Genomic DNA, 26,952 nt, shown 5'->3' with positions numbered 1-26,952 from the left:
TGTGACTACAAAAAAAAAAAGGTAAAGGTATCCCCGTAACATGCCATGAAGGCACTTGGGGGGCATGGAGGTAGAGCCCCATGCTTTCCATGACCTCGGCACTAGAATGAGGTGGTGTGGTCGGCACCACGCTCTGACCGCCTTTTACCCCCGGGAAAGACCCGGTACTCAATTTTATAGAAGGCTGAGTGAACCTTGGGGCCGTTCTGAAAGTTTGGCAACGAGAAAAAATCCTGTCACCACCTGGGATCGAACCCCGGACCTTCCAGTCCGTAGCCAGCTGCTCTACCAACTGAGCTACCCGGCCGCCGAGTGTGACTACAATACGTGTTAAATGAAAAACGCTTTCTGTATCGGAAAAATTGGAAATCTTATGAAAGTACGATGAGAACAGTACTCTTACTCAGAAACAACTCTCTGATTTATTAGGAATCCCATCATCAACATTAAGAACGATAATAAAAAATCGCGACTCAATCACTGCAGTTGCGACGTTGGGAGGATGTAAGCGCAAGAAAGTGAAGTGTGGTAAACATGAGGACTTGGAGAACACACACACGGCAAACAACTATAAATGACTTTTTTCGAAAGAATTAAGTACAGTACATACATACAGTATGGTAAATGTCTTTAACGTACAGTACAGTAATTACATAATAAAGTAATACTGTATTACCTTTCATGAATCATGTATTTCAATAAAGAAGAATGCTAATAGATACTGTATATAAGTCAAAATTTGTATACCCGCCTAATACGCGGTCCCGGTTAATACGCGGTTTACACCCGGTCCCTTGAACAGCGTCTTATCAGGTTTTTACTGTACTTTTTCTTTTCACATTGCAGACCAGTTTTGAAGAGTGATAGTGGAACAGATGCAATGAAAAGTGCAAACTGCAAAGTGAAAAGATGGGAAATTTAGTGGTGGAATAGGTCCCTGATCTATGATGGATTAGCTATACATTCTTGATGCACGATTTTATTCAATACTTCAGTGTCTCCTGCAATACTAATTACACTGTTATTAATAGGGAACGGAATTTGTAGTAGTAAAAGCTAGTATTGGCATCTACACAGCCATTTGTTTACAACCCTTTATACCAAGTCCTCCCCTCCATGACATACTCGCAGATCTCTGCACGTCAACAATAGGTGAATGGGACAGTTGTCGCATAAGAACTTCAACATGCAGGTTCGCAGTTCAGAGTAGTGAAGTGCAGGTACAATGCCGAAAGTGAAACCAACTAACAATACAAAATTGAAAGACTAGCCTATATTTGTAAAAGCTTCAGATCGAGTATCAAAATTCAAGAAACAATTCCCGACGACGCGGCTGCGATTCAAATACGCCAGGAACTGCTAAATGATAGAACAATCTAAAAAGAAGTCATGGATATTAAGTCAATTTTTTATATTTACCGGATGCCATTATTTGGTTAGAAAAGTCAGGAGTGGAACTAGTTGAGCAAATAAATATTATGAGGACTATTGTAAATAAACTGAGTACAGTAGAAGTGAAGTAGGAAAACGTGTTGGTGAAAAAATGATAGGTATAGTATTCTTAATCGGATTTCAGATGTACTAACAAAGACGTGTCCCAATGACGTCATTCAACATGTGAATTTAATTGACGTATCTTGTTTCTAGTACTTTCCAATTGTCTCTGCAGATGTAGAGCGGAGTTTTTCCATGTTAAAAAATTTCCTTCCTTGCAACAGAGAAAAGTTGTATTTTGAAAATTTGGAAATGATATTTACAATTTACAAGGCACAGCAGGAATAATTGTTTTATCAACAGAACATAGCATTAATTGAAAATGCCATTTCGTTTGGTTCTACATTTTGTTCAACATTTAATGTTACTGTATTAGGCTAAGTTGTAAATATTGTAGTATATTGTATATATTGTAAATTGTACTTCATAATATTGTAAATAAAGGTTTTAATTTAACACACTCCTGACAGAAAAACATACATATTCAGAGGCGAGTTCCATACATAAGACAACTGTCTATCAGGCATCAATGTTTCCACTGACACGCGAGGATGTAGAGATTGATATTTAATTATGTATATTTGTAATGTTGTTTATTGGTGCCTTATGCGTTGCCAAGAAAAATACATGTAGTTCAAAATGAAATGCAGATTATGTATGTAGACCACTATATGTCATTAAACTATAACATTTGTTTATTCTGAAATACGTTTACAGCATGTTGCGTGTAAGTTTGTATGAAGTGGACTGTACTCGTCCACGCAGCTCGCTTGACAGTCACTCAGCTACGAATATCTATACTACGTTTCACCATTCGTTATAATACTCCAAATCCCTTTCCCTGGTTATTGAATAATCACAAATATTCTGAATAACTAGTATACTTAAGAACAAAGCTGTAGAGGAGAAGCAGCACTCACACAAGTTGTCCAGACACCACTGCGCGCAGAAGCCAACCTGCCTCTTGATATAATGCTCCGAGTTCACCCACTTCTCAAGGTTCAGCAGAGGATTCCGAGAGCCGGCCTGCAGCTGCTTCTTGATTGTCACTTTGTTCTCGCCTGTTACAACAATCAGTGACTATCTGCTTATTTATATCTTGTGTCTATTTCAAGACTACACAATGCTTGTGAAAGCTCTTCAGTGTTCTCATTTACAAATTGAAATTACAGTAGTGTTAGAAAAGAATATACACTAAAATCCCTCGTAATCAGCAATACCAAAACAACGGCACTTTTGCTTGGGAAAATAAAAAAAGAGGGGCATGTTTAAACCTACTGCATTGCCTGCCACAGCCTGGGCTGTCAGCGTTGCCACATTAGGAAGTTCGCACAGACTTTCATGTTCAGTGAATATTCGAACTTAGATTAGTGTATTATTTGTGATGTGTTTTAATAAAGAAAATCCACACAGTTTTATGCTATATAATTAGGATTAGGTGACTGAAAAATAAGTTTCACATGACTGCAGTTTCAACAGTTGGCATCATATACTACGAACAATTTTTTTTTTTTTTTTAATATTCAATTATTCGCCAAAAATCTCGTCTCTGGAACTAGCCTGGTCCCTTTGGTGGCAGTTAACTAACTAAGAAACTTAATTAACTAAGAAACTAAGACTTATTGCAAATACTTACTAGTTTGTGCGAATTTTTCTAATGCTATGAGAGAAAACAGGATCACAGACGGATTATTATCAGCATTCTGGAAGAAAGACAAAAGAGAAAAAAAAAAATCAGCTCATGTGAAAAAAAACTTTCGAAGGGAATTGTAAAGACCCAGAAACAAAATTTTGGCCACCTGAATTTTCCAAATTCCAGTTGTAACGTAACTGTGCATGCTCAGAAAAAAAAAAAAAATCTTAAGTGCTGAGTCGTATCTGAAGTGGTTCCAAAAAGACAGAAGTATTGTGTAAAATTATAATCTGTAGGATAAGCATTTAAATTCATAATTCGGCATCTGTGGTACGATAACTACAAAAAGGTTACCCAACTAATGAGACCTACGCTAACTCTCTATAGTCTATCCAAAATAAGAACCCTTAATGTAAAGACTGACCGAAGTACTCAGGGCAGAAACGAAGAATGAGTTCTATTTCTTTACTATTTTTTTATACGAATTGTTATTTCACAAATTTGTTATGACAACACATAACAAACATGATGGCGGAAAATACTGTGTTTGTCGAATAAATTGGCAATAATTGTAAAACTGTGTAAATAGGTGAAATATTTTGTTTAATATATTTCGTCATTTTTAATTTAGGTGTAGTATCCAATATTACGAAGGAATGAGATAAAAACATCTGAAATAAATAAGCTGCAACAAAACAACAGATTGGAATAAGGTTAATCTAACATGTGCGTGGATTAATACATATTTATGTTAAGAGCATATCTTATGTCGGAAAGACTAACTTACAGTTTTATAGCTGTAGTGTGTCTGATTTCCTCAGAATACTAAGCATTACTCTCAGGTCTCAGCTGCCAAACTCTATTCAGTGAATCTTCCTTTTGGCACAGCCAGTATAGGGAATTTAAAAAAAGCACTGAGAATACCTTAGTTTTGTAGTGTGGAGTAGTAGAAACTCGATGTGATCACTGGGAGAGTTGTGGTCCCATCCAACCCACCCAAACTAGGTACTTTACTTATATAGGAAAATCGTCCTGCTTGAATGAAGAAGGCGGCCATATTTCGTCGTTGTGACGTAATTTGAGGTGGAGTGGGAGAATGATTGCAGTGTCGCCAACTGTGGTAAATGGAGCGCATAGTATGAGATCTGAACCTGAAATGGCGTGCGCGGGATGTGATATGAAGCTAATGGATTTCGCAGATATACTGTGAAATACAGTAGAGTGGAAGGATTTTCTAGTTTCACACAATATTTTCAGGCAGTCTGTGGCGTGTCCAACATGTGCCAATATCAGACTGCTCTATCCACCACAACAATAAATGGGTAAGTATTACTATAAACCTAACCTAACGTAACCTTTCATATAATCTTACACACCTAATCTAATCTAATCTCTACACCTGTGGAGTAACAGTCAGCGCGTCTGGCCGCGAAACCAGGTGGCCTGGGTTCGAATCCCGGTCGGGGCAAGTTACCTGGTTGGGGTTTTTTCGGGGGTTTTCCCTCAACCCAATACGAGCAAATGCTGGGTAACTTTCGGTGCTGGACCTCGGACTCATTTCACCGGCATTATCACCTTCATTTCATTCAGACGCTAAATAACCTAGATGTTGATACAGTGTTGTAAAATAACCCAATAAAAAAATAACCTAACCTAACCTAATGTCTGAGATTAGTACTAACCTAACCTAACGTCTGAGAATAGTACAAAATGTAACGTAATGTAACCTGTCAGAAAATACTACACACCTGTTCTAACATTACACACCTAACCAAACCTAACATAACATGTCAAGCAATACACACGTTATGTAACCTAATGTAACATTATACTACACACCTATTGTAACATTCCTCACGTTTAGCACACCTGTTGCAAAATTCCTCACATTAGTTTCATTTCGTTTGCAGATATTGGCATTCCTGCTACACCTATAGCCTGTCGTCTGCTGGAAATCGAGAGTCATCTAGTGGAAGTGAAGTGAAAGTGTGTGGACAGTGATGGCGGGAGAGAAATATGGCGACTCTCTTAATTACATTTCCTAAGTTGATTCTGTGTTATCTGCAAAAATTATTGTGTCATTGTAGTGATAATTGCATATATATTATATTGTACAATAAAAATTGAAATGTGTCGCAGCTGTGATAAAAGTGTTCAAAATTGATTTCCAGCGCCACAATCCCAGAGATAAACCTGTGAATATTCGTTACGAGTCTGTTGGAAACTCTAGATTGACCCTCTATTCTACATTTAGGGAAGTCTTTTAGTCACAAAGACACTTTCGAAGATGGATTTGTTGTTACAAGTTACCTACTTGTTTTGGCCCCACCTCAGAAGTTTGTAGCCTGTATATACCTAAACAATAGTGGCTTTCCTTTATGCAGATCATGCACCCATTCACAGCTGCTAAAACTGCTGACAAATTCACCATTTACGAATACTTTTATTTTTTTGGTTTCCATGCTTTTTAAGGCATCCTTCATCATTTCCTCGTGGTGATTATGAAACCAGAAAAATATAAGAGAAATAAACATCAGCAGAAGCAATACCCAATTTCAGCACTCTACCAGATTCGTGATGAGATAGCTGAGGGTGCCTGGCGTTAGGATGGCAATGCTGCTGGGTCCTGCCAACTTCTCCGCAATGCAGCCAAGCACCACGCAAATGTTTCGCTGCTGAGTGGGGTTCGATTTACCCTTCACGGAGCTCTGGGCCGACAAGTTGAAGATGCTCGACAGCTTCAGAACAGATTCCTGTAAAACAATCGCTAACTGTACAAAAAAGTTGTCACAGTTTGAAAAAAGATTTGCACAGAACCAATCACTTTTATTATGTCACTTTGTACAATAATTATTTCAGCTTTACAATTAGTAATGTTTTCCGTTTGTCAACTGACTTCTATGTCACAAGTGTAATATCGCTTATATGAACGGGTATTTTCTAACTAAAAATAACGAAGTATTTAATGATATTTTAATGTTGTTCAGATGTTATTAAATCCTAATTAAGTAACAGCACAGATCACATATATAACAGATTGCTCAGCCTTATAGGATTTGACGGTAACAACTTTTATCAATTTCACTATGCTGCCATCTATCTACTGCACAAGAAGTCACGTTATAACTGCCATTTGAATTGCATGGAGCAACTGTACTTCCATCTAGCGGTCGTCCTCAATCGATAGTGACGATCCTGGTGGCTATTCTCTTCCACATGTTACCGATTTTAACATGGGGAAGGCCAATCTATGTATATGTGATCAAGGGTAATAGAAATTGCATCATAACTTCACTGTGTTTCAAATTACACTCTGAAAGGATGTCGTATTTAAAAAAAAAAAAAGTTCTTTATATTTTCTATTCCAGATAACTATTATCTTTCACAAAAACATTTTGAATCACCATGTATCATGTAATGGAATGCCCTAACTGGAGTGATATGACTTGGGTAGCCAGATGTCCCAATATGGCAGGATATTCCCGATTTTCAGGAAATTTTCCCGTGTCCCGCTCATACCCATCATGGGACACAGAATTTCCCGATTTTTAAATATTTATTACCCATTCCTAATCAGAATTGAAATTCGCGCACGACGCGAAATAAATGCACCATGCACGCACTGTGTTCAGATTTGAGCAGTATGCAAATTTGAGAGAATACTCTCGTACCACTTTAAGTTTGTATTTTGGTATTTTATGTTAATCTAAATGTTACTTAACAAAAATGTTATTCTTTTATTAATAAATTGTCACATTAAATGACACAGCATTATTTCAAATGTAATAATAAATATCCATTAAAATGTTGCAAAAGTAAAGATTTAATTATCGTAAACAAACTTAGGCTACACTGTTTTAATACATTATTAGGTAAAGGTACGATCACACATCGCTACTTTTGCAGCGCTGCAGTACAAAAAACTGCGCAACTCTTGTACTGCGACGTGTGAACAACGGTTAAACCCGAAAAGTAGCGGCTGCCGAACCTGCTGCCCGCTACTTTTCCATGCTGCGCGCAACTTAAAAGTAGCGACGTGTGAACAGGGTTCTCAGGGTTGCAGCCGCAGCATTTTTGATATCGGTTTTGTTGAAACTTTTGCTGCGGTTGCAACCAGTGTTACCACCCAAATGTGTCAATGATACTTTTATTGTTTGGATATATTTTAATGTTAAATGTGATGAAAATAAATTATTTGTAACAGTTATTAAATACACAACGCAGTCTGAGCATAATTGGTGACGATATAATTCATTTTTTAAATTTTCGTAGCGTAGTTCCTAACAGGAGGGTTGCCAACATTGATTACGTGAATATACTGTTGGTTATCATTTAAGTATATAGGCGTTTTTAAAAGCTTTATAGTAAAAATAATGTCAATTTCTGAATACTAGATACGACAGAAAAGCAAATAATAGATAAGGAAGCTTTCGCATGAGTTTCTTAATAATGCGAACATAACCACAAAATGTATATTGAGAAGTCAACACGGAGATGGGAACCTGCAGCATGACTGCGGCTGCAAAAGTAGCGCCTTGCGTGTGAACAGACTCGCAACCTCCAGTTGCAACTTTTGCAGCACTCGGGTTGCGCAGCACGAAAAGTAGCGTGCAGCGCGCTACTTTTGGCTTACGTGTGAACACGACACGCAACTTTTGCAGCTGCAGTATAAAAGTAGCGCTGCAAAAGTAGCGACGTGTGACCGTACCTTAAGTCGCTTGTATATCAACTGCAGTAAAATGTCCCTCTTTGATATTTAAAAAATGTGGCAACCCTGTGACACTTACTTTAGTAGGCAAGGGACAGTCATCAAGCAGCAGAGTGATGACGGCAGGGCCGAGCGGATCATTCATAGGAATGACGTTGACCATGGAGCTCACCACCTGGATCCAGCCCTCCTCCCGATCTGCGATGACGTGCAGCTGCAGCATGGCGGGGGGCGGTTCTTGCTCACTGCAAGACAATCAATTATGGGGAAATGTTCACATTCCATACACCCAGAAAATGTATCATTTGCATCGCCTTGTTACGGTACATTTAGAATTATGGCTATTTATTAATTTACGCTCATATTTCTATTATGTTTATGTCATTTAGTCAACTGTCCCAAGACAATAGCCATATTATTATATTTTAGAATTATGGCTATTTATTAATTTACGCTCATATTTCTTCTATATTTACGTCTTTTAGCCAACTGTCCCAAGACAATCGTCACGTTATTGTATACTTACAATTATGGCTACGGTATTTATTAATTTACGCTGGTATTTCTTCTATATTTACGTCTTTTAGCCAAATGTCCCAAGACAATAGCCATGTTATTGTATATTTAGAATTATGGCTGTTTATTTACACTCGTATTTCTTCTATATTTACGTCTTTTAGCCAACTTTCCCAAGAAAATCGCCACGTTATTGTATACTTAGAATTATGGCTACGGTATTTATTAATTTACGCTGGTATTTCTTCTATATTTACGTCTTTTAGCCAACTTTCCCAAGAAAATCGCCACGTTATTGTATACTTAGAATTATGGCTACGGTATTTATTAATTTACGCTGGTATTTCTTCTATATTTACGTCTTTTAGCCAACTTTCCCAAGAAAATCGCCACGTTATTGTATACTTAGAATTATGGCTACGGTATTTATTAATTTACGCTCGTATTTCTTTTAAATTTATGTTTTTTAGTCAACTGTCCCAAGAAATAGCTATGTTATTGTATATTTAGAATTATAGCTGTTTATTTTACGTTGGTATTTCTTCTATATTTACGTATTTTAGCCAATTGTCCTAAGACAATCGCCACGTTATTGTATACTTAGAATTATGGCTACGGTATTTATTAATTTACGCTCGTATTTCTTTTATATTTATGTTTTTTTAGTCAACTGTCCCAAGACAATAGCTATGTTATTGTATATTTAGAATTATAGCTATTTATTTAACGTTGGTATTTCTTCTATATTTACGTTTTTTAGCCAAATGTCCCAAGAAAATCGCCACGTTATTGTATACTTAGAATTATGGCTACGGTATTTATTAATTTACGCTGCTATTTCTTCTATATTTACGTCTTTTAGCCAAATGTCCCAAGACAATCGCCACGTTATTGTATACTTAGAATTATGGCTACGGTATTTATTAATTTACGCTCGTATTTCTTTTATATTTATGTCTTTTAGTCAACTGTCCCAAGACACTAGCCATGTTATTGAATATTTAGAAATATAGCTGTTTATTTTACGTTGGTATTTCTTCTATATTTACGTCTTTTAGCCAAATGCACCAAAACAATCGCCACGATGTTGTACGCTTAGAATTATGGCTACGGTATGGTCAGTCAAAAATGGTGGGAACCACTAGACTAAACAACAACTTACAAAACAGCGTCTGACTGTGGGTGATACTATTCCGACATTATTCGCATATTGTTAGAGGCTGCAGATTTTCGCATTAACGATAAATGCGATAAATTGTAGATTAATGGCGAAATTGGTTTTCTTTGTTAATATGAATTTAATAATGGCGAATATGCCAATATTTTACACGAATTTTTGCGAAGATGCGTGCTACAAAATAATACACTTTTTAAAAATAAATAAATAATAATAACAATAATAAAAATAAAGATTTAACAGTGAATTCATACTAAACATTCTCAAAGGTCAGTAAAAATTAATAGATACTTAGATGAGAGAGGGTGAGACATTTTGGGATTTCCTAGCATTGAGACAAATCTTTTCCGTAAAAATGGGTCGCACCATTTCAGTACAGTCCACACCAGAGCAAAAAAAAAAAAAAAAAAAAAAAAAAGTGCGAGTGAAGGAACTGTGTCATTCTCTGGAACAAGAACTTAACTACAAAATCTTGAATTTGAGATACAGATCATCAAACATTTTAGATCCGGTATAACAGCATTGAGCAGAACGGCATTCAAATGTTTCTAGAGGCAGCTGTCTCTGTTGGAGGGAAATAATATTTTGTCAGGCATATTTAGGATTCAATATACAGTATTATGCTGAAAATGAAAAAAAAAAATGACATAACGTACGTTAAGTTATTATTCCAGGAACGCTTCAATTTATGTATCCGACACATAAAGATGGTGTTAAACAGCAACCTTGTATGTAAAAAAAATGAACAAAATTTCACTTTATCTCTATAAAAAGAAATATTTCCGAATCTTATGAAAACACATCTTATGTCCAGGCATGAATACAAACTTCACAAGCAAATATTTAAATACCCTCTTATTTAAGATATTTGTTCGTTGTCAAGATATTACATTTTTTTTGGGAGGTCCCAGGTTCAAACCCCAATTTGAGTAGGGTTTTTCATGGTTTCCCTCACTCCAAGGTGCGAATTAAGATTTCTGATGAGGTGGGGATAGAATCCTAGATAGAGAATATCATACATAAAATTAATACTCTCATTCGATACAGCTCAACGCTTGGTCGCACTGAGTTGCTTGTCTTGCATCTTGATAATAATAACAATTATATCCATGAGCAGGCTTAAGATAAAATATGTAGGCTAATTCCTAAGTTATTGTTTGTTGTCAGCTTGCCGGTGATGATAAAGTGATAACACATTAATATTATTTTCTTTGCTTACTTTATACAGCATTTTATAAAAGTATATTCGTATTAAAATAATTATATTTTGTGAGGGGGAATAGAAGTTATCCCTGGCAGGGATGTTAATATAAATTTATGAGAGGGGGATAACTTTCCAACAGGGGGGAAATCCCCCCCCCATTCCTTCCGTTAATTCGCACCCTGCCTTAGTCACAAAGGCAAATGCCGGATTGGAAATTTACATAGGTACCATGATTCATCACCATTTCAGTCACCAATACTACAATTAATCAAAATCTGAAATCAGTTACATGAACACAAGCCATCTAAAAAAAAAAAAAAAAAAAAAAAACAGGAACTCGACAATAGTAACCACGGCCTACTGGTATCTTAAAGCGTGCATATATATATATATATATATATATATATATATATATATATATATATATATTTGCTCTCCTTTAAAATTGAATATTTTGACATACGAGGTTGATGTTCAACACCGCTGATATATTAAAGCAGCTGTGGCGAGAACGTGACTCGCAGTGATAGCTGTGCATTTCGCTTGCTTCTAACCTCCGCCAACCCCCACCCTCTCACTCACTGGAGTCAAACTCCGTTCCATTTGTATTTGTCTCTGACCTGCGAGTGGCATATGTCTCTCTCGAAACCATGTACGAAATTTCCAAGTAGGATGGGAGGAAGCATTTTTTTTTTTTTTTTTTTGCTGTCAATATGATGAGAATATTAAATGTATGATTTGTTCACAAGTATTACGAGGGAAACGGTTGTATAACATAAAACGGCATTATACTACAAGTATTACGAGGAAAACGGTTGTATAACATAAAACGGCATTATACTACAAGTATTACGAGGAAAACGGTTGTATAACATAAAACGGCATTATACTACATGTTACTGATGAAACATTAGAAGGTTAAGTGTTATTGTTGTTGTCATCATCATCATCATCATCATCATCATCATCATCTCTATACATCGACCCTTTTTTCAGCAAATGTACGAATAATGCGGTTAGCTCTTCAATTTGAACTCACTGATTTACTATGTGATGTCAAATAAAAGCTAGATGTAAGGACTTTACAAATGTTGAACTTTCAAATCTTTGCCAAAAAATAAATATCAGAAGCTTCGTTCTTTCGCTTGCTCTGTTGAAGCCATGTTCGCTATAACTTACGTTTGTGAAAAATTATTTTCAACAATTAAAAAATAGTAAAAACAAAATTTTGATCACGACTGGCAGATAAATACCTTCGTCATCAACTACGACTGGCAGTAAGTGACATAATAAGTGATTTTGAAACTTTGTCGCAGAGACATTCTGAAGACAGTTAATTTTAGGTTGTGATATTGTTCATTTCTTTCTTCGTTACACGTACTAAACATTAGTTTGCAGCCTTGTACTGTATACAATTATATTTAAGTGCTTGACGTAAGGAAAATGAAAATCCGTTAGTAAGTGAGACAGTTGCTTCACTTCCCCTTCGGGTGTCCGCCTCCCTCCATAGGTGCTATGCACGCTGCAGGTTACACAGTGGCTCGGCGCACGATTACATTTTCGCCACCTCTGTTTTAAAGTGAAAATTTTGTATTCGAAGGTAAATTGGGTGAAACATGACACAGTGTTCAAAAGTCGCTTCGAGAAATAAAGTACTGTACCTACTTTTTAGACTGAAAGGAGAAAGTGTGGCTCCAAACAATCCAAGCATCTGGCAAGAAGATTCATTTGATCGTCATAAAAATGCCAAACAAGAGAAAAGAGGAAATATTTCTTGCGTTTCAACATGAAAAAAAGTCTCCTCAATTACTCGATTTTCTGCGGTAATATAATTCCGGATAAAGCGGTAAATATATTTTTATCACGAATTTTTATCCAATGGCAGGTACAGTACTTGACTTTTCGTCATTCGCTAAGCGCCTCCTTCTACAGGGACATCATTTTATTTTTACTTCAATGTTTATTGTACCTGAGTTTCTGAATGTACTTCACTCCCACCCCTTCTACTAATGAAGTTCAACCGTCCTCCACACAGATCCAAGACCGCATATACAGTCATAGTAACCTTACGGTCATAGTAAACAGTACGTTCCAAAAATATGTTCGCGTTTTCCAGTGAAGAAAGAGCTTTCAATATTGAATCACTTTCGCACAGGTACTGTCGTCCATTTGCCTACGTCGTATCCCGGTTTCCCCCACTAGCTTTTATTCGCCAGCTAGTGGCTGGGCTGTCTTAGCTCTTTTCTGAGAACATTAATTTCTGTTAGGAACTGGACGTCTACGTAATATTACACAACTGTTTAAAATAACTTAAATAAAAGGGCCTCGTTAAGTAATTAACTGTCACGTGATTTCCTCCCTTTCTACGACCCTACGACATAACCACTTGGACGGACAGTAGATAGTATGTCTGAGTAATTTTATCTTTTCGGATCGGGCAGAAGTGAAGATTGAATTTGCAGTACGTAAGGTACTCTTTTATAGAGTAGGTACAGAATTATTTCAACATGAGTTACCAGTACGAAGAACGAAACTAGGTACAATAGTCTATAGTGCGATAATATGCACATCAGAACTGAAGCCTGCATCGAAATGAACGGCCACCATTTTAAAAAATGTGTTTAAATATCCATATTATGATTATTTTTCAATTTAACTTCATTCTCTATATTGTACGCTAATGTGCTGTAGACAGTATAATATACACTGCATAATGAATACGTCCACATTGACAGCTCAGTTCGTGAGTAAAAACACTCATTGTTAATACTGTACTGTATTTTGATTAAACAAAAACCTAATGAAAATGATCAAACTCAAAAGCGCAATATTTCCTAGTTTACGCAAATGGATGAACTACGTTTCTTCCCTCCTGTACCTAGCAAAGTGATTTGTTTGTATATTACGCCAATATCATCGAACTCCAGTCGTGGAAGAGGGTAGCAAACGGTGTTTCCGGTTCTTAATCGTTGATCCAAAGGTATAGCCAGGTTAATATTAGAAATGTTAGTAAAAATAAAATTATGTCCTTCTATAAGTGTAAGTGACGCACCGTAACTAGATATTTTGGCCGTCATAGCATTGCCATCTAGGCACCACGGGAGGCGATCTTACCACTATATGATGAGTAATGGAGCAATGGTGGAATGCCGTTGAAGGGAAACTGAAGTACTCCGCGAAAACATATCAGGAAGCACCGTATTTATCCACCAGAAATTCTACTTGCATTGACCGGTATTCGAACCGGGTTACCAGCGTGAAAAGTCGACGCTATGGCCGTTCGACTTGCCGATAATGGTATGCATTAAAATCAAGATCGACTGGTAAGAAAAGAGAAATATGTTAGTGTAACAAGCTGTGTGGCAATCGAGAGTGAAACTGAAAACAATTATTCTGTTATCTAACAAACTATTACGCCGAAACATTATGAACTAAATTTAACTTACTCGTAGATGTTGCAATGTCGGTTTGGGTTATTATGAGTATTAGTCTAACCTGTATTTGAGTATTATGTTTACGCGGAGCAGCTTTAGTGGGACACTGGTGTAATAAACCGAATCACATGATTCAATTTCAAAATACGTCACGCACAAAATATGTAATAATTTATTATTTCCGAAACAAGTTGTGTAAACTTGTGCACAATCACTGAATATTTCAATCCTCCAAAAATTTTCCACATATTAAGCTACGTCCATGAAGTTACCCTTTCAATACTACATTTGAAATAAAAAAATAAAGCTGGGTAAAAAATCTTTATATGAAACAACGAGTCAAAGTCAGGATAGGAGACGAAATGTCAGACGAAAGTGAAATAGGGAGAGAAGTTCGACAAGGATGTCCTTTATTATCTACCCTATTCAACATCTACTTGGAGTCCACACCTGTGGAGTAACGGTTAGCACGTCTGGCCGCAAAACCAGGTGGCCGGTCGATTCCCGGTCGGGGCAAGTTACCTGGTTGAGGTTTTCCCTCAACCCAATATGAGCAAATGCTGGGTTACTTTCGGTGCTGGACCCCGGGCTCATTTCACCGGCATTATCACCTTCATCTCATTCAGACGCTAAATAACCTAAGCTGTTAATAAAGCGTCGTAAAATAACCTATTAAACATCTACTTGGAGGATTTGGTGAAGAACTGTTTTCAAAACATGGGATGGGAGATAGTAGGAGGTAGAATAAAGTGCATAAGATTTGCTGATGATACGGCGTTGTTAGCAGTAGAGGAGACGATATTAAGGGATATGCTACTGGAGCTATATGACAGCCGTGAGCAGTATGGGATGAAGATAAATGCAAACAAGACGAAGACAATGGTCACAGGAAGAAAAATAAAGAAGGTAAACTTGCGAATTCTAAATTAGGCACTAGAGAAACGGGACAGTTTCAAATACTTAGAATGTACTACAGGGACATCATTTTATTTCTACTTCAATTTTTATTGTACCTGAGTTTTTGAATGTACTTCACTCCCACCCCTTCTACTAATGAAGTTCCAACTGTCCTCCAGACAGAAACAAGACCGCATAATATAGTAAACAGCACTGAGTTAGTGAGTATAGTACGTTCCAGAAATATGTTCGCGTTTTCCAGTGACGAAAGAGCTTTCAATATTGAATCATATTTTCGCACAGATACTGTCTGTTTGCCTACGTCGCATCCCGATTTCCCCCACCTGCTTCTGCACGCCCCTCTGTAAAAGCTGGGCTGTCTTAGCTCTTTTCTGAAAACATTAATTTCTGTTAGGAACTAGACGTTTACGTAATATTATACAACTGTTTAAAATAACTTAAATAAAAGGGCCTCGTTAAGTAATTAACTGTCACGTGATTTCCCCCCTTTCTACGATCCTGCGGCATAACCACTTGGACGGACAGTAGATAGCATGTCTGAGTAATTTTATCTGTGCGGGTCGGGCAGAAGTGAAGATTGAATTTACAGTACGTAAGGTACTCTTTTAAAGAGTAGGTACAGAATTATTTAAACATGAGTTACTAGTACGAAGGACGAAACTGGCAATTGGAATTAGATGCAATAGTCTACAGTGCGATAATATGCACAAAAGAACTGAAATCTGTATCGAAATGAACGGCCACTATTTTCAAATGTGTGTTTAAATATCTAAATTGTACGCTAATGTGCTGTAGACAGTATAATATACACTGCATAATGAATACGTTCGCATGGATAACTCAGTTCGTGAGTAAAAACACTTATTTTTAATACAGTACTGCATTTTGATTAAACAAAAACCTAATGAAAATATCGAACTCAAAATCGCGATATTTCCTAGTTTACGTAAATGGCTGAGGTACTTTTCTTCCCTCCTATACCTAGTAAAGTGATTTGTTTGTGTTTTACACCAGTATCATCGAACTCCAGTCGTGGAAGGGGGTAGCGAACGGTGTTTCCGGTTCTCTAAAGGTATAGCCAAGTTAATATTAAAAATGTTAGTAAAAATAAAATGATGTCCCTGTATAATCAGTACTGGTAACATGAGCTGCTGCCAAGAAGTCAAAAGAAGGATAACAATGGCAAAGAAAGCTTTTAATAGAAAAAGGAGCACTTTCTGCGGACCTCTAGAAAAACAACTAAGAGACTAGTGAAGTGCGTTGTGTGGAGTGTGGTATTGTATGGGGGCAGAAAGATGTACATTACGACGAAGTAAAGAGAAACGATTTTGAAATGTGGATATAGAAAAGAAGGGAGCGTATGAAATGGACAGACAGAATAAAAAATGAAACTGTGTTGGAAAGAGTGGATGAAGAAAGGATGCTGAAGCTGATCAGGAAGAGAAAAAGGAATTGGTTGGGTCACTGGCTGAAAAGAAACTGCCTAGTGAAGGACGAGGGCGCCCGCAGGATTCAATCTCAGTGGTATCAAGATGGTTAGAAAATTAGAGGAAACAGATGGACGAGGAGAGAAAAAACTGAACATAAAAAATAGCCAGTTCTGAAATATAAATTACCCTTCGCGCGTATTCATAGTTTGAAGGACTCGCTCTTGTTGATTTGTTTACTGAGGGTTTGAGAAAACACGTATCGAACTCATAAAGAAAAATTGGTTAAAATAAAAAAGTCATAAAAAGTAAAAATCTCAGTGGTAGCAATTGCTACCGCTGCTACCCCCTGCGGGCGCCCTTGCAGAAGGATGCACTGGGAGGAATGGTGAATAGGAAAAGAGTTCGGGGTAGAAGAAGATATCAGATGATAGACAATATTCAGATATATGGATCTTTTTTTGTTTCATTACATTTATTATATTCCATAGATCATATCCGGAGATTAAGAGCAAGACAGCAAATAGGAAAGATTGGAGAATGCTGGGTTTCCAGTGAAAGACCTGTCCTTGGGCAAAGAAGTATGATTGAAATGAAAAGGGTATTATTTATTAACTTGTACATTTCGTGACAAATACGTCTTTTTAAAATTGAATAACGTTTTCATTCGAAGATCACTAGGATAAAACGAGCAGGTTTTCGGGTAACAGCAACACAACTCCGTCTTTGGATGCGAAATAACTTAATACCTATGGTGTATTTATAGAAAAATGTTATGTAAATGAAAGAATAAAGACTGCTCTATCCAAATATTATGTTTATTTTATTCTCAAAATAAGTTTAAAGTGACGCGATACTGAGTTTTTGCAAATTTCTACAATTCCCATTATCTCCAATATGCGAAACCCGAATCACGCAAGTGGGTACGCATTCGATACACACGCACACAATTTTCATTATATCTTCTTTAAAATTTTATATCAGTTACATATTGCCAAAATACATTTTATCAAAATTTTATGTTGAAAAATAAGCCAAAATACATATTTCTTCTGTTTTAAAAATAATTTATATTTTTAGTAAACATTTATCTGGGCCTCACATGAAAATAATCAATTTCCTAAGGGTTTAAAATGAAGCTAAGACTGTCTACAGCCACAGGCGTGGTTCAGTCGGTTAGGCGCTTGCCTGCCGGTCTGAAGTTGGGTTCGGGCGCGGGTTCGGTCCCCGCTTGGGCTGATTACTTGATTGGGGTTTTTCCGAGGTTTTTCCCAACCGTAAGGTGAATGCCAGGTAATCTATGGCGAATCCTCGGCCTCATCTCGCTACCACCAATCTCATCGACACTAAATAATCTAGTAGTTTATACAGCGTCGTTAAATAAGCAGCTAAAAAAATAGTTTCTATAAGGAAATGGTGCATTGATTTCTTCCTTGTTAATATAACCTACTTCATCAGTAAAAAAAATACTGAGAACATTTTATTTTTGTCTATATTTTTTAACTTCACTGTCCTACATAAAAAATAACAATCTTAATAGCAATCATATTATGTGCAAATGAATAGAATACAGCATTTCATGTACAGAACTGGAATCGGGGGGAAGGGGGGAAAGGAGGAATTTCAGGGAAACAACTACCTGAAAATCTACATAACAGAATTTATTTTAGTTACTGAAGTCATATCAGTTTTAAATATAATATTGTGTAAATGATACTTTTTAGTTTAAAAAAATGCAACTTTGAAAATATAAGTTAGTCGTTTTCTATCAATCCTGATTAGATGCGTTAAACTCCATTTACTAGTACGTACAAAAACGAAATAGTGAAGAACTTGCCGCAGGTAGTGTGGTGACGGGTGTCGACATAAAGTAACAGACATAAAAGTTGTTTGCTAACACAACTAACTGGTGGTGCAACACCGTAACTTAATGTGAGTAGAGGACGATATTTAAACAATTCGCCGAGTACATGTTTGTGATGAGAGCAGACAAACAACACTGTGGACAACAACTATTACGAGAGTCTGCATCAATATCCAATTCACACTCTAGTATCGAGGACGTCACACATCTGTGATGCAGCAGCCTGGCATGCTGCGATGCGGCAGGCTATGTATCTTTCCTCAAGCCAGGAAGCAGAGTTAGGTGACCGTCGACAAAAGATTTGACGTAAATCGTTATGCTGCTTCTTTCGGCTGGATGCCGGAAGCTCTGACGTCTAGTCAATTGGAAGAGTGGGGAGGGGAAACAGTGTCAGGATGGAACACAGTTTCTCAGTATAGTTATTACAATATGTTTTACGCGTACAATTTTATTGCTAAAGAAATTTCAATTTCAATTAACAAAAATATATTTACTTATATATAAATATAATTTTATTTACAATAGGTAACAACCTGTAATGTAGCAAAAGGTAACGCCTTGGTATCATATGAGCAAAGCCATTAAGTGGCTCGTCTTTTATTTCTTAAGCGTTCATAAAAAAATGAAATATTGCAATATTGAAAGTATAGCTCTTAATTTTTTATGTAGTAGTACTACTCAATTATATTTTTTGACGTGAATACGTATTTAAAATCAGACCGATACATGGGGTCAACGATGTAACGCTTGCAGGGTGATCCATTCCGACACCATAACTTCGTGACCAATAACAGGATTGAAATAAATGTGGTCTCGTTCGATCGGGTATACTACTACGATGCGAGCATGAACTTGGTGGGGTCCTGCAGCAACTGGCGGTTTTTTGGGGCTGAAAATTTCCGGGCAGTAGGCCTATATCTCGCAACTCTTATGCATTAGCTTCTTGGTTTTTGGTGCCAATTAAAAGATCTCGTCTAGATCTGTCGATATGTATTCACGTAAAACCCACGGCTGTGTTTGGCAACCACACCCATTTTATAATCTTAAATTCAGGAGGCAATTCACTTCTCAAATGACGCCTCTGGACTCTGTCGGTAAATTGGCCTATACAACTGGCTTCATATGGGGCAATTTGAAATACAAAAAATAAAAATAAAAAAAATAAAAATAAAAAAAATAAAAGGTCTTTGCAGAGACCAAAGAATTTGCATGCTACTTATAATTTACAAACTCTTTCAATCAGACGACGATCAAAACAATTTTGTTTCAACATGTTCTTCGAGTGATGTGGTTTTCTGCTTCAACATTACCAGTAAGAGAGGATTTTTAACATAGAGATATTTTATCTGATCGGCGAGTTCACTATTCTCAGCCTTTATATTCAAGAGCGAGGTAATTAAGTGCCGTGAACTGGTGTAAGATTTGCTGCATGACATCAGATTGGACTCGTCCTGGTTTGTGGATTGGTCAGAGTACTTTTCAATATTTTTTTCTAAATATGTGTAAACTAAGCAATGATTGGAAATAGGTATACTTTTCAAGAAAAAAATGTTTATTTGCGTAATTTAATGTTCATAATAATATTTAAAATATCAGGAAATTTGTAAGAAATATTTCCATAAAATAATCACCGAAATCATGATAAAATAAGCACCGAAATAGAGATACAATAATCATCGCAAAATCAGTTCCCTAGCTATGGGTAATAACATCTAATGTAACAAAGGGCAACGCATAAAAAGTGAAATAAATTAATATTAAAAGTAGAGTTCTCGCATTTGTTTCATAAGTAGGACTACTCATTTATTTTTTTTAATCTAAAACTCGCAGGATGAGTAATTGCTTCCCCTGCTTCTAAATGATGCCTCTGAATCTACACGTTCCCAAACTTCGTAGACTGATGTAATCAGTATGAATGAAGAGCAGTGTGGCCTCTACACTTCAATCCTGCGCAAACTTTTATTATCTTCCCTATTACGTGAGAGGCAAGAGCTTTCTTTTGTCATATGCCGCCTTCAGCTCTGATAATGCTCGACTGTTATGTGCGACAGCAGGTGAACAGAAGTACAGTACGTCAACAGCCACTTTTTTAATTATACTAACTAACCAGTGAGAAAGACAGAATAGTTTCGATATATGCTTACCAGTAAATTACAAAAATACGAGTAGGCCTATGTAGTCGGAATTCAATATCAATGAAACTGTCGTCTTCTGTCGTAATGTAAGATTTCCAATATCGCATCATCAGCACTTCTTCACCAAACTCTCTCTCAATGCATTTCAATTTCTTATCCTCATATCAAAGCTGAGCACGCGTTCTAAAAATAAGGCCTTTATTATATTCCTTTCCATGAAACAACTCACTAGGTATTCTTCCTCTTTCGCAGCGTCAACAATTCGTTTCTGGAACTCCTCACCCAGTTCCCTCAGGAAGCCACATAATTCCTAGCTCCAGACCACATTATACCCTCGTCCAAATCTTTATCCTGGCCGCAACTTAGTAACCGTAAAACATTCCTTCGCTCTCTCTTCTGTTTCGAGTTCTCCATATTTCTACTCCAAATTATCTTCGTTCCCGGTTTAACTACTTATCCTCCAATCACAATCTAAACACCAGGTCACAGGAGAGCCAAATCCTAGCAATTCCTGCCCATAGAACATCCCACTATTCATCCTCTTTTACTGTCTCAGTTCGCCGTGAATGGTATTCTCTACCTCAGAAGATTAGGGGCTGCCAGACAATAACCATTTTCAAGAAAAGGCTAAACGATTTCTTACGGGTGCAGTCAAATTGAAGTTATAATTGTGATCGAGTTTAATAATTTAATTTAATTTAGGTATGACTACAGTATTATTATTATTATTATTATTATTATTATTATTATTATTATTATTACACAATTATTTTATTGGTGTTGTGAAGATGAAAAGAACTGTCATTGTATTATATTAATTATGTATTTTATTGTCTTGTATTGTAGTATTGTATTGCTTTAAATTGTATTGTATTGTATTAATTATGTTATATTCATAGCATTGTAGTAATTTTCTATCATACTGGTTGAGTGGAAGAGAAGGCCGAATGGCCTTAACTCTGCCAGTTAAAATAAACCATTATTATTATTATTATTATTATTATTATTATTATTATTATTATTATTTTCCCATACGTTGTTTTATATCATCACGACTATTTTACGTAATTTTTCATTGCATTTATTAAATCTTCATTTTAACTGTTAATAATTTGTTAGTACGTACATATTTTATTTCACTAATTTCTGACTGAATGTTTCCTTTTTTTCTTCCACATATAATACGTGCAATCATTAATTCTACATATATTGTGTGTGCATGTATATATAGAGTGGAAGCGAAATAACCCTGCAGATTGAAAGGGACTATAGGGTACACTTAAATGAATAGAGAACCTACATTATGTTTCATGATTAAATGCACGGTTAATTAAAAAATTGAGTTGGAAGTTTCAGCAATCTGGCAACATCACTGCTAACACACTACTCTTTCTTCTCTTAATACAGATGTAAGAGGTCAACGAACTCAAGCCTGTCTGTCTCAGTGAACTAGGCCTACTCCTAACACCCTTTCTGGCTAAAATTTTGCAAACTGGTCGCATCTGTCAGTGGCTTCAAATTAGTGGTTTTTAAATTAAATTTACATCAAAACCATCCACGCTATTGAAATACGCCAGAGAAATAAATGATCCTTCATTACATTTTCTATCAATGTGAACAAAAATCACGCTCCTACTCGAATAGTTGTCAAATAATATAATAATAATAATAATAATAATAATAATAATAATAATAATAATAATAATAATAATAATAATAATAATCTGTGGTGCTACAGCCCGTGAAGGGCCTAGGCTGACCAGCCGGCTGCTGGCCTCATGACCATAGTTGTCAAATAAGAGGGTGTTAAACATTGGGGAGGGGGGGGGGAACATTTTTTTCTGAGAAATTACATCAATATGGCATTACACTTTTTTTGTTACATACAACTTGAGCTATTCGCTCTGAAAATCTCCAGGATTATTTCACTTCTACCCTGTATATACTGGGCTTACATTTCAATACTTTTCAGACTTTTAAATTATTTATTTCAATTAAATTTAATTTAAACAAAAAACACGTCAATTTAGATATTGGGGGAGGGGTAGAGTTTAAAACCAGCGTTAATTACATTTTAGGTTTCACCCCTTCAGTCCCTTTGAAATTTCAAATGACGCCTCTATATTATGCATTTGTTCTCACATCTTTTGTTTTCTATATCATCGCCTGGCAACCTGGATTGTTGTCACTGTCAGCTGGTTGTAGTGTACTGTATATATTTATTTAACCTGGTAGAGATAAGGCCATCAGGCCTTCTCTTCCCCTCTACCAGGGGATTACAACTACAATATTAAATCCTCCTTCATAAACATATTTTTTATGCTCAAGTTAACCCTAGTGGTCAAGTTTAGCCTACCTCAGTATGCAACGAGATATATATGTAGAGTTCCCAACCATCCAGTATTCAGCGGAATTATTGTATTCTATGTTACTGGAGGAATTTCTTATTTCACTGGGATGGCAAAAATCCCAGAATTAGACTAATTTAGTACCACACTTTTTAAGCATGAGTTATGTAGAAAGAAAGAAGTTTGAGTCAAGTGCATCTCTTCCTTTTGACAAAACTTTACAATAGATGTAGATTCATTTTCCGGGCTGAGAGGCCGTGGTCTATTAGTTGGTTTTATACCAGACGTTTCGTCTGCAACTGCGGCAGACATCTTCAGTGTCCACTGAAGATGTCTGCCGCAGTTGCAGACGAAACGTCTGGTATAAAACCAACTAATAGACCACGGCCTCTCAGCCCGGAAAATGAATCTACATCTATAGACTCCGGCCGTGAAAGCCTACACTGCAAAACTTTACAATATCTTTCAAATTGGTATAATTTTGAATTATCATTATTTTTAATGCCTGTATTTCTTTGAAAACTCTCCCCACATGGAATGATGTAGAAATCTAGGTTAATGGTCTTCAGCTCAAAATTCATGAAGATAAGTTGCATGAATTATAAGTTATTTTCATTATTACAATTTCACTACACAATTTTAACGGGGATGATATAGGCTACCTACCTAGAAAAAAAAGTCTGTTTTTAAAACTGCATTACGTCTATTATTGACCTTTATAAACTAGTTTATTTTATTTTATCAGTGCCTATTTTCAATGTTTAGTCCTAATGTGAAAGAGCTTTTAGTTTTAGTCCACAGACACAATAAAAGGACTAAGTGATAATCAGTTGAAGTCGGAAATCCAGGTGAAACTAAATTTCAATTATGTGACTGAGTTCTATTTAATTAATTATGATAAGAGTAGACCAAATCTACCAGTGTCAGTGTTGTCCAAAAGTTATCAAAACAAAATGTTGATATTTATGTTTGTCAGTACATTAAATCTTAATTTGCTGTTTACTAATTTTGACAATCAAATAAGTGGATAAATTAGTCTGACTTAAAATTTGAAATGTGATTAGCATGTAGGCTAGATTAGATTAGATTAGATTTAACAGGGGTGTTCCTTCCGGCCCAAGCATGCGACCTATAAGATCTATTGCGCATCCCTGTCGTTCATCCCTTCCAGTCCAAAAGTTTCAAGTTCTTGATGAACTGTATCAAACTTTGGACTGGGACCTTTGAGATCTCTTCAAGTTTTGGAAAGTGATTCCCAAAAAAGAGAGATCTTTGTTGCGCAAGCGCATTGCAAACGCACAGCAGATGAGTTACTGACTCATCTCCTTGTGAACATCTTATACACAGTGGGTCAGTAATAAGTCCCATCCTGTATAAGTTTTTCTTCAGGGCACAGTGTCCTGTAAGAAATTCTGTTGCCCAAGAGAGCTGTTTTTTGCTAAGTCTCAGCAGCTCATTCGATTTTGTCCTTGCAAGATCTTTGATAAGGGCCTTGCTGTGATTACAGCCCTTAATTGAGTTCCAGTAACTAATATGTCGTCTGTGAGCCCAATCCCTGATGACCTGCTTAATTGGTCTTGAAGATAGTCCCAACACAGGTTCTGGTCCTATAAATGGGGTCTCAGCTCCATCTTTAGCAGCCTCATCCGCCCTCTCGTTTCCGTGAATCCCTGCATGTCCTGGTACCCACCTCAGATGAACCGAGTTAGTGTTTGCCAGTGTCATGAGGATATTCCGGCACTCCAGTACCAGTTTCGACTTAACCAAAGGCAATTCAATCGCCTTTAGTGCCGCCTGGCTATCAGAAAGTATAAGGATGTGTCTATCTGAATAGCCCCTCCTAATACTTTCCCTTACACTGGCTAAGATAGCAAAGACCTCAGCCTGAAAGATAGTGGCGTATTGACCCAGGCTAAAAGAAAGTCTGGTACCACTGCCAAACAATCCAGCCCCGGTTCCTGATTTGGTAGCATGTGGGCTAAGATAATCAACATATTACCAGTACATTAAAGCGGTCATATCAACCAATAATTGTGATGGGGTGTACTTCATTCAAATAGATTTCTACAAAATGCTGTGCAAATTGCTCTTAAATTATCGTTTTTGGTTCAAGAACTTTTATTCCCTGCACCTCGTAGAAGTTGTCCTGGAATGCACCAACTCAATGTTGGGAACCCTAGATATGCCCTAAAAAGTCTTCCTTAAAAATAACCCTGGCCTCACCCCAAGCAAAAGCTGAAATCACGTCCCTGATTTTGAAGATTTCACTTTAAGCCATAAGGTAATCAATCAATCTTCTTAATGTATTCAGCTGTTTGCTGACAACATAAAGTCCACTGTAGTCTATTCAGTTTTTGTTTTTCATGAGAAATGAGGGGTATTTTGATTGGTGTTCATTACAGATGCCTGTTGCTAGTAGTCGGAGTTGGGGTGTAGTCAATATATACTGAGGGCTGTGTCTTCTGCAACTGGTACTGATGATTTTAATTTACTTCTTTTGTAGTTTATGGAGAGACAGTATAGGAGAATGTGTTCCAGATCTTCATAATCATTATTACACCACAGACAAGTAGGATTATCAGAAATGTGAAATCGGTGTAGGTACAATTGTGTGACAATGTGACGTGTTCTGACTCTTGTTAAAAATGTTTGAACATATCTGGGCAAGTTTTTGTACATTTATTTTGTACAGACTGCAAAATTTTTCCTTTGTCAGATGAGAGCCAATTGTTGATCCATAGGTTTATAAAATGAGACTTTACTGAAGCAAAAGCACTGGACAAAGATATCACTTGAAGAGGTCTTGGTTGCAAATATGTTGCCTGTTTTGCAATATTATCGACTTTCTCGTTTGCATATACCACAATGAAATGTGAAGTTATTTCCTTAAAAATGAATATTACGGTACTTATAACTTGGGCTGGAACGGCTAAATAAAGACTCGAAATTGGAAAATGTGTACAGTGCATAGGCCTAGTGATGGAGATTTGCATTTAACCCTCTGCTCCCTATCCCCTCCCAAAAAAGGTTGTGTTCTGAAATTTAGTTGAGTGTTGTGAATGTGTTGTGCTCCTTTTAGTATTTTAAGATAATTGTTGTCAGTGAGGTAACCGTATACTGAAATTTTCCTAAAATGAGAATTTGAGGAAAGTGATTTGCTTTTGTTTACTCCTGGTAGATATTTAGAGCAAACTACTTGATACAATAAAGCGAATGAGGTTAAGACAGTTCGCCCATACCATCTGCGGGTTCCTGAAGAATAAAAGCTTAAATAAACTCAAATATCTCACATACACTGGTATTATACTTACTTTTCAACCAATGTTCCTATTACACTCAAAGTATCCAATATCAGACGGTCAACGGTAGGAGAAGAAGGAAATTTTTGACATGGACCACTGGATGATGCTGCAACGTAACAATCCAAGCAATCGTTAGCTGGCACACGACCTGAGATTGAATGCACAGTGGAACCATTCTGTGTACCAATATTTGCATCTGTCTCTGATTGTTGTTCTTTGCACAAACATGTGCCCATAATAATAGACACACACTTTCACCGACACAGTTCCTGCGTAACTGACGAATTCACTGACATCCTTTCGTAATGTTTCCTTAAATTTGGTAATGGCATTTATAAATTCTTCTACAGATGTCTTGATTACCTGTTCCAATTTTTACATCACCTATATAAATACATGAAATACAATATACATTCCTTCCTAATCATACCAACAACATAAACTTTAGCTATCTCACAGTGAACTACAGTAGAAACTTGTGCCTTTCTTGCGCGTAAATCGATTATCTGACGATTGGATACTCATCGATTGTTGTCGCAGCGCCAACTGTGTACAGATTTGAAAATTAATATGCCATCTATGAGAGGAAAAAAGGAATATAATGCTGTTTGACGATGAAATTAAATAAAAGAGATGTAAAAAGCGAAAACATAGTAAATGGTGTCATGATATCTGAAAGCAAAGATTTTTGTAGAATTCGATACTGGTACTCTTTTTCAAAATTTGCTTAAAGACGAAAAAAAAAAAAAGTCCAATACGGTATTTAAGAATGTCATAATATGGTAAATAGAC

The 26,952-nt window shown here is 36.5% G+C and overlaps 1 protein-coding gene across 1 annotated transcript in view; it reads right to left on the bottom strand.

The window, feature by feature from the left end:
• Positions 1 to 26,627, bottom strand: part of LOC138706641 (RING finger and SPRY domain-containing protein 1-like) — a 45,961-nt gene extending 19,334 nt beyond the window's left edge. Inside the window, exons 1-5 of the mRNA XM_069836178.1 lie at positions 26,170 to 26,627; positions 7,915 to 8,080; positions 5,695 to 5,880; positions 3,131 to 3,197; positions 2,415 to 2,555 (exon numbers count right to left, since the gene is read on the bottom strand). Of these exons, the coding sequence (XP_069692279.1) occupies positions 2,415 to 2,555; positions 3,131 to 3,197; positions 5,695 to 5,880; positions 7,915 to 8,080; positions 26,170 to 26,396 (787 nt within the window). The 5' untranslated portion in view covers positions 26,397 to 26,627. The remainder of the gene's footprint in view (positions 1 to 2,414; positions 2,556 to 3,130; positions 3,198 to 5,694; positions 5,881 to 7,914; positions 8,081 to 26,169) is intronic.
• Positions 26,628 to 26,952: the final 325 nt, after the last annotated feature.

The sequence above is a fragment of the Periplaneta americana genome, chromosome 9 (assembly GCF_040183065.1).
Source record: "Periplaneta americana isolate PAMFEO1 chromosome 9, P.americana_PAMFEO1_priV1, whole genome shotgun sequence".
Classification (NCBI taxonomy): Eukaryota; Metazoa; Arthropoda; class Insecta; order Blattodea; family Blattidae; genus Periplaneta; species Periplaneta americana.
Note: the sequence above shows the minus strand (reverse complement) of the source record. Positions and strands in the feature narration are given on the sequence as shown.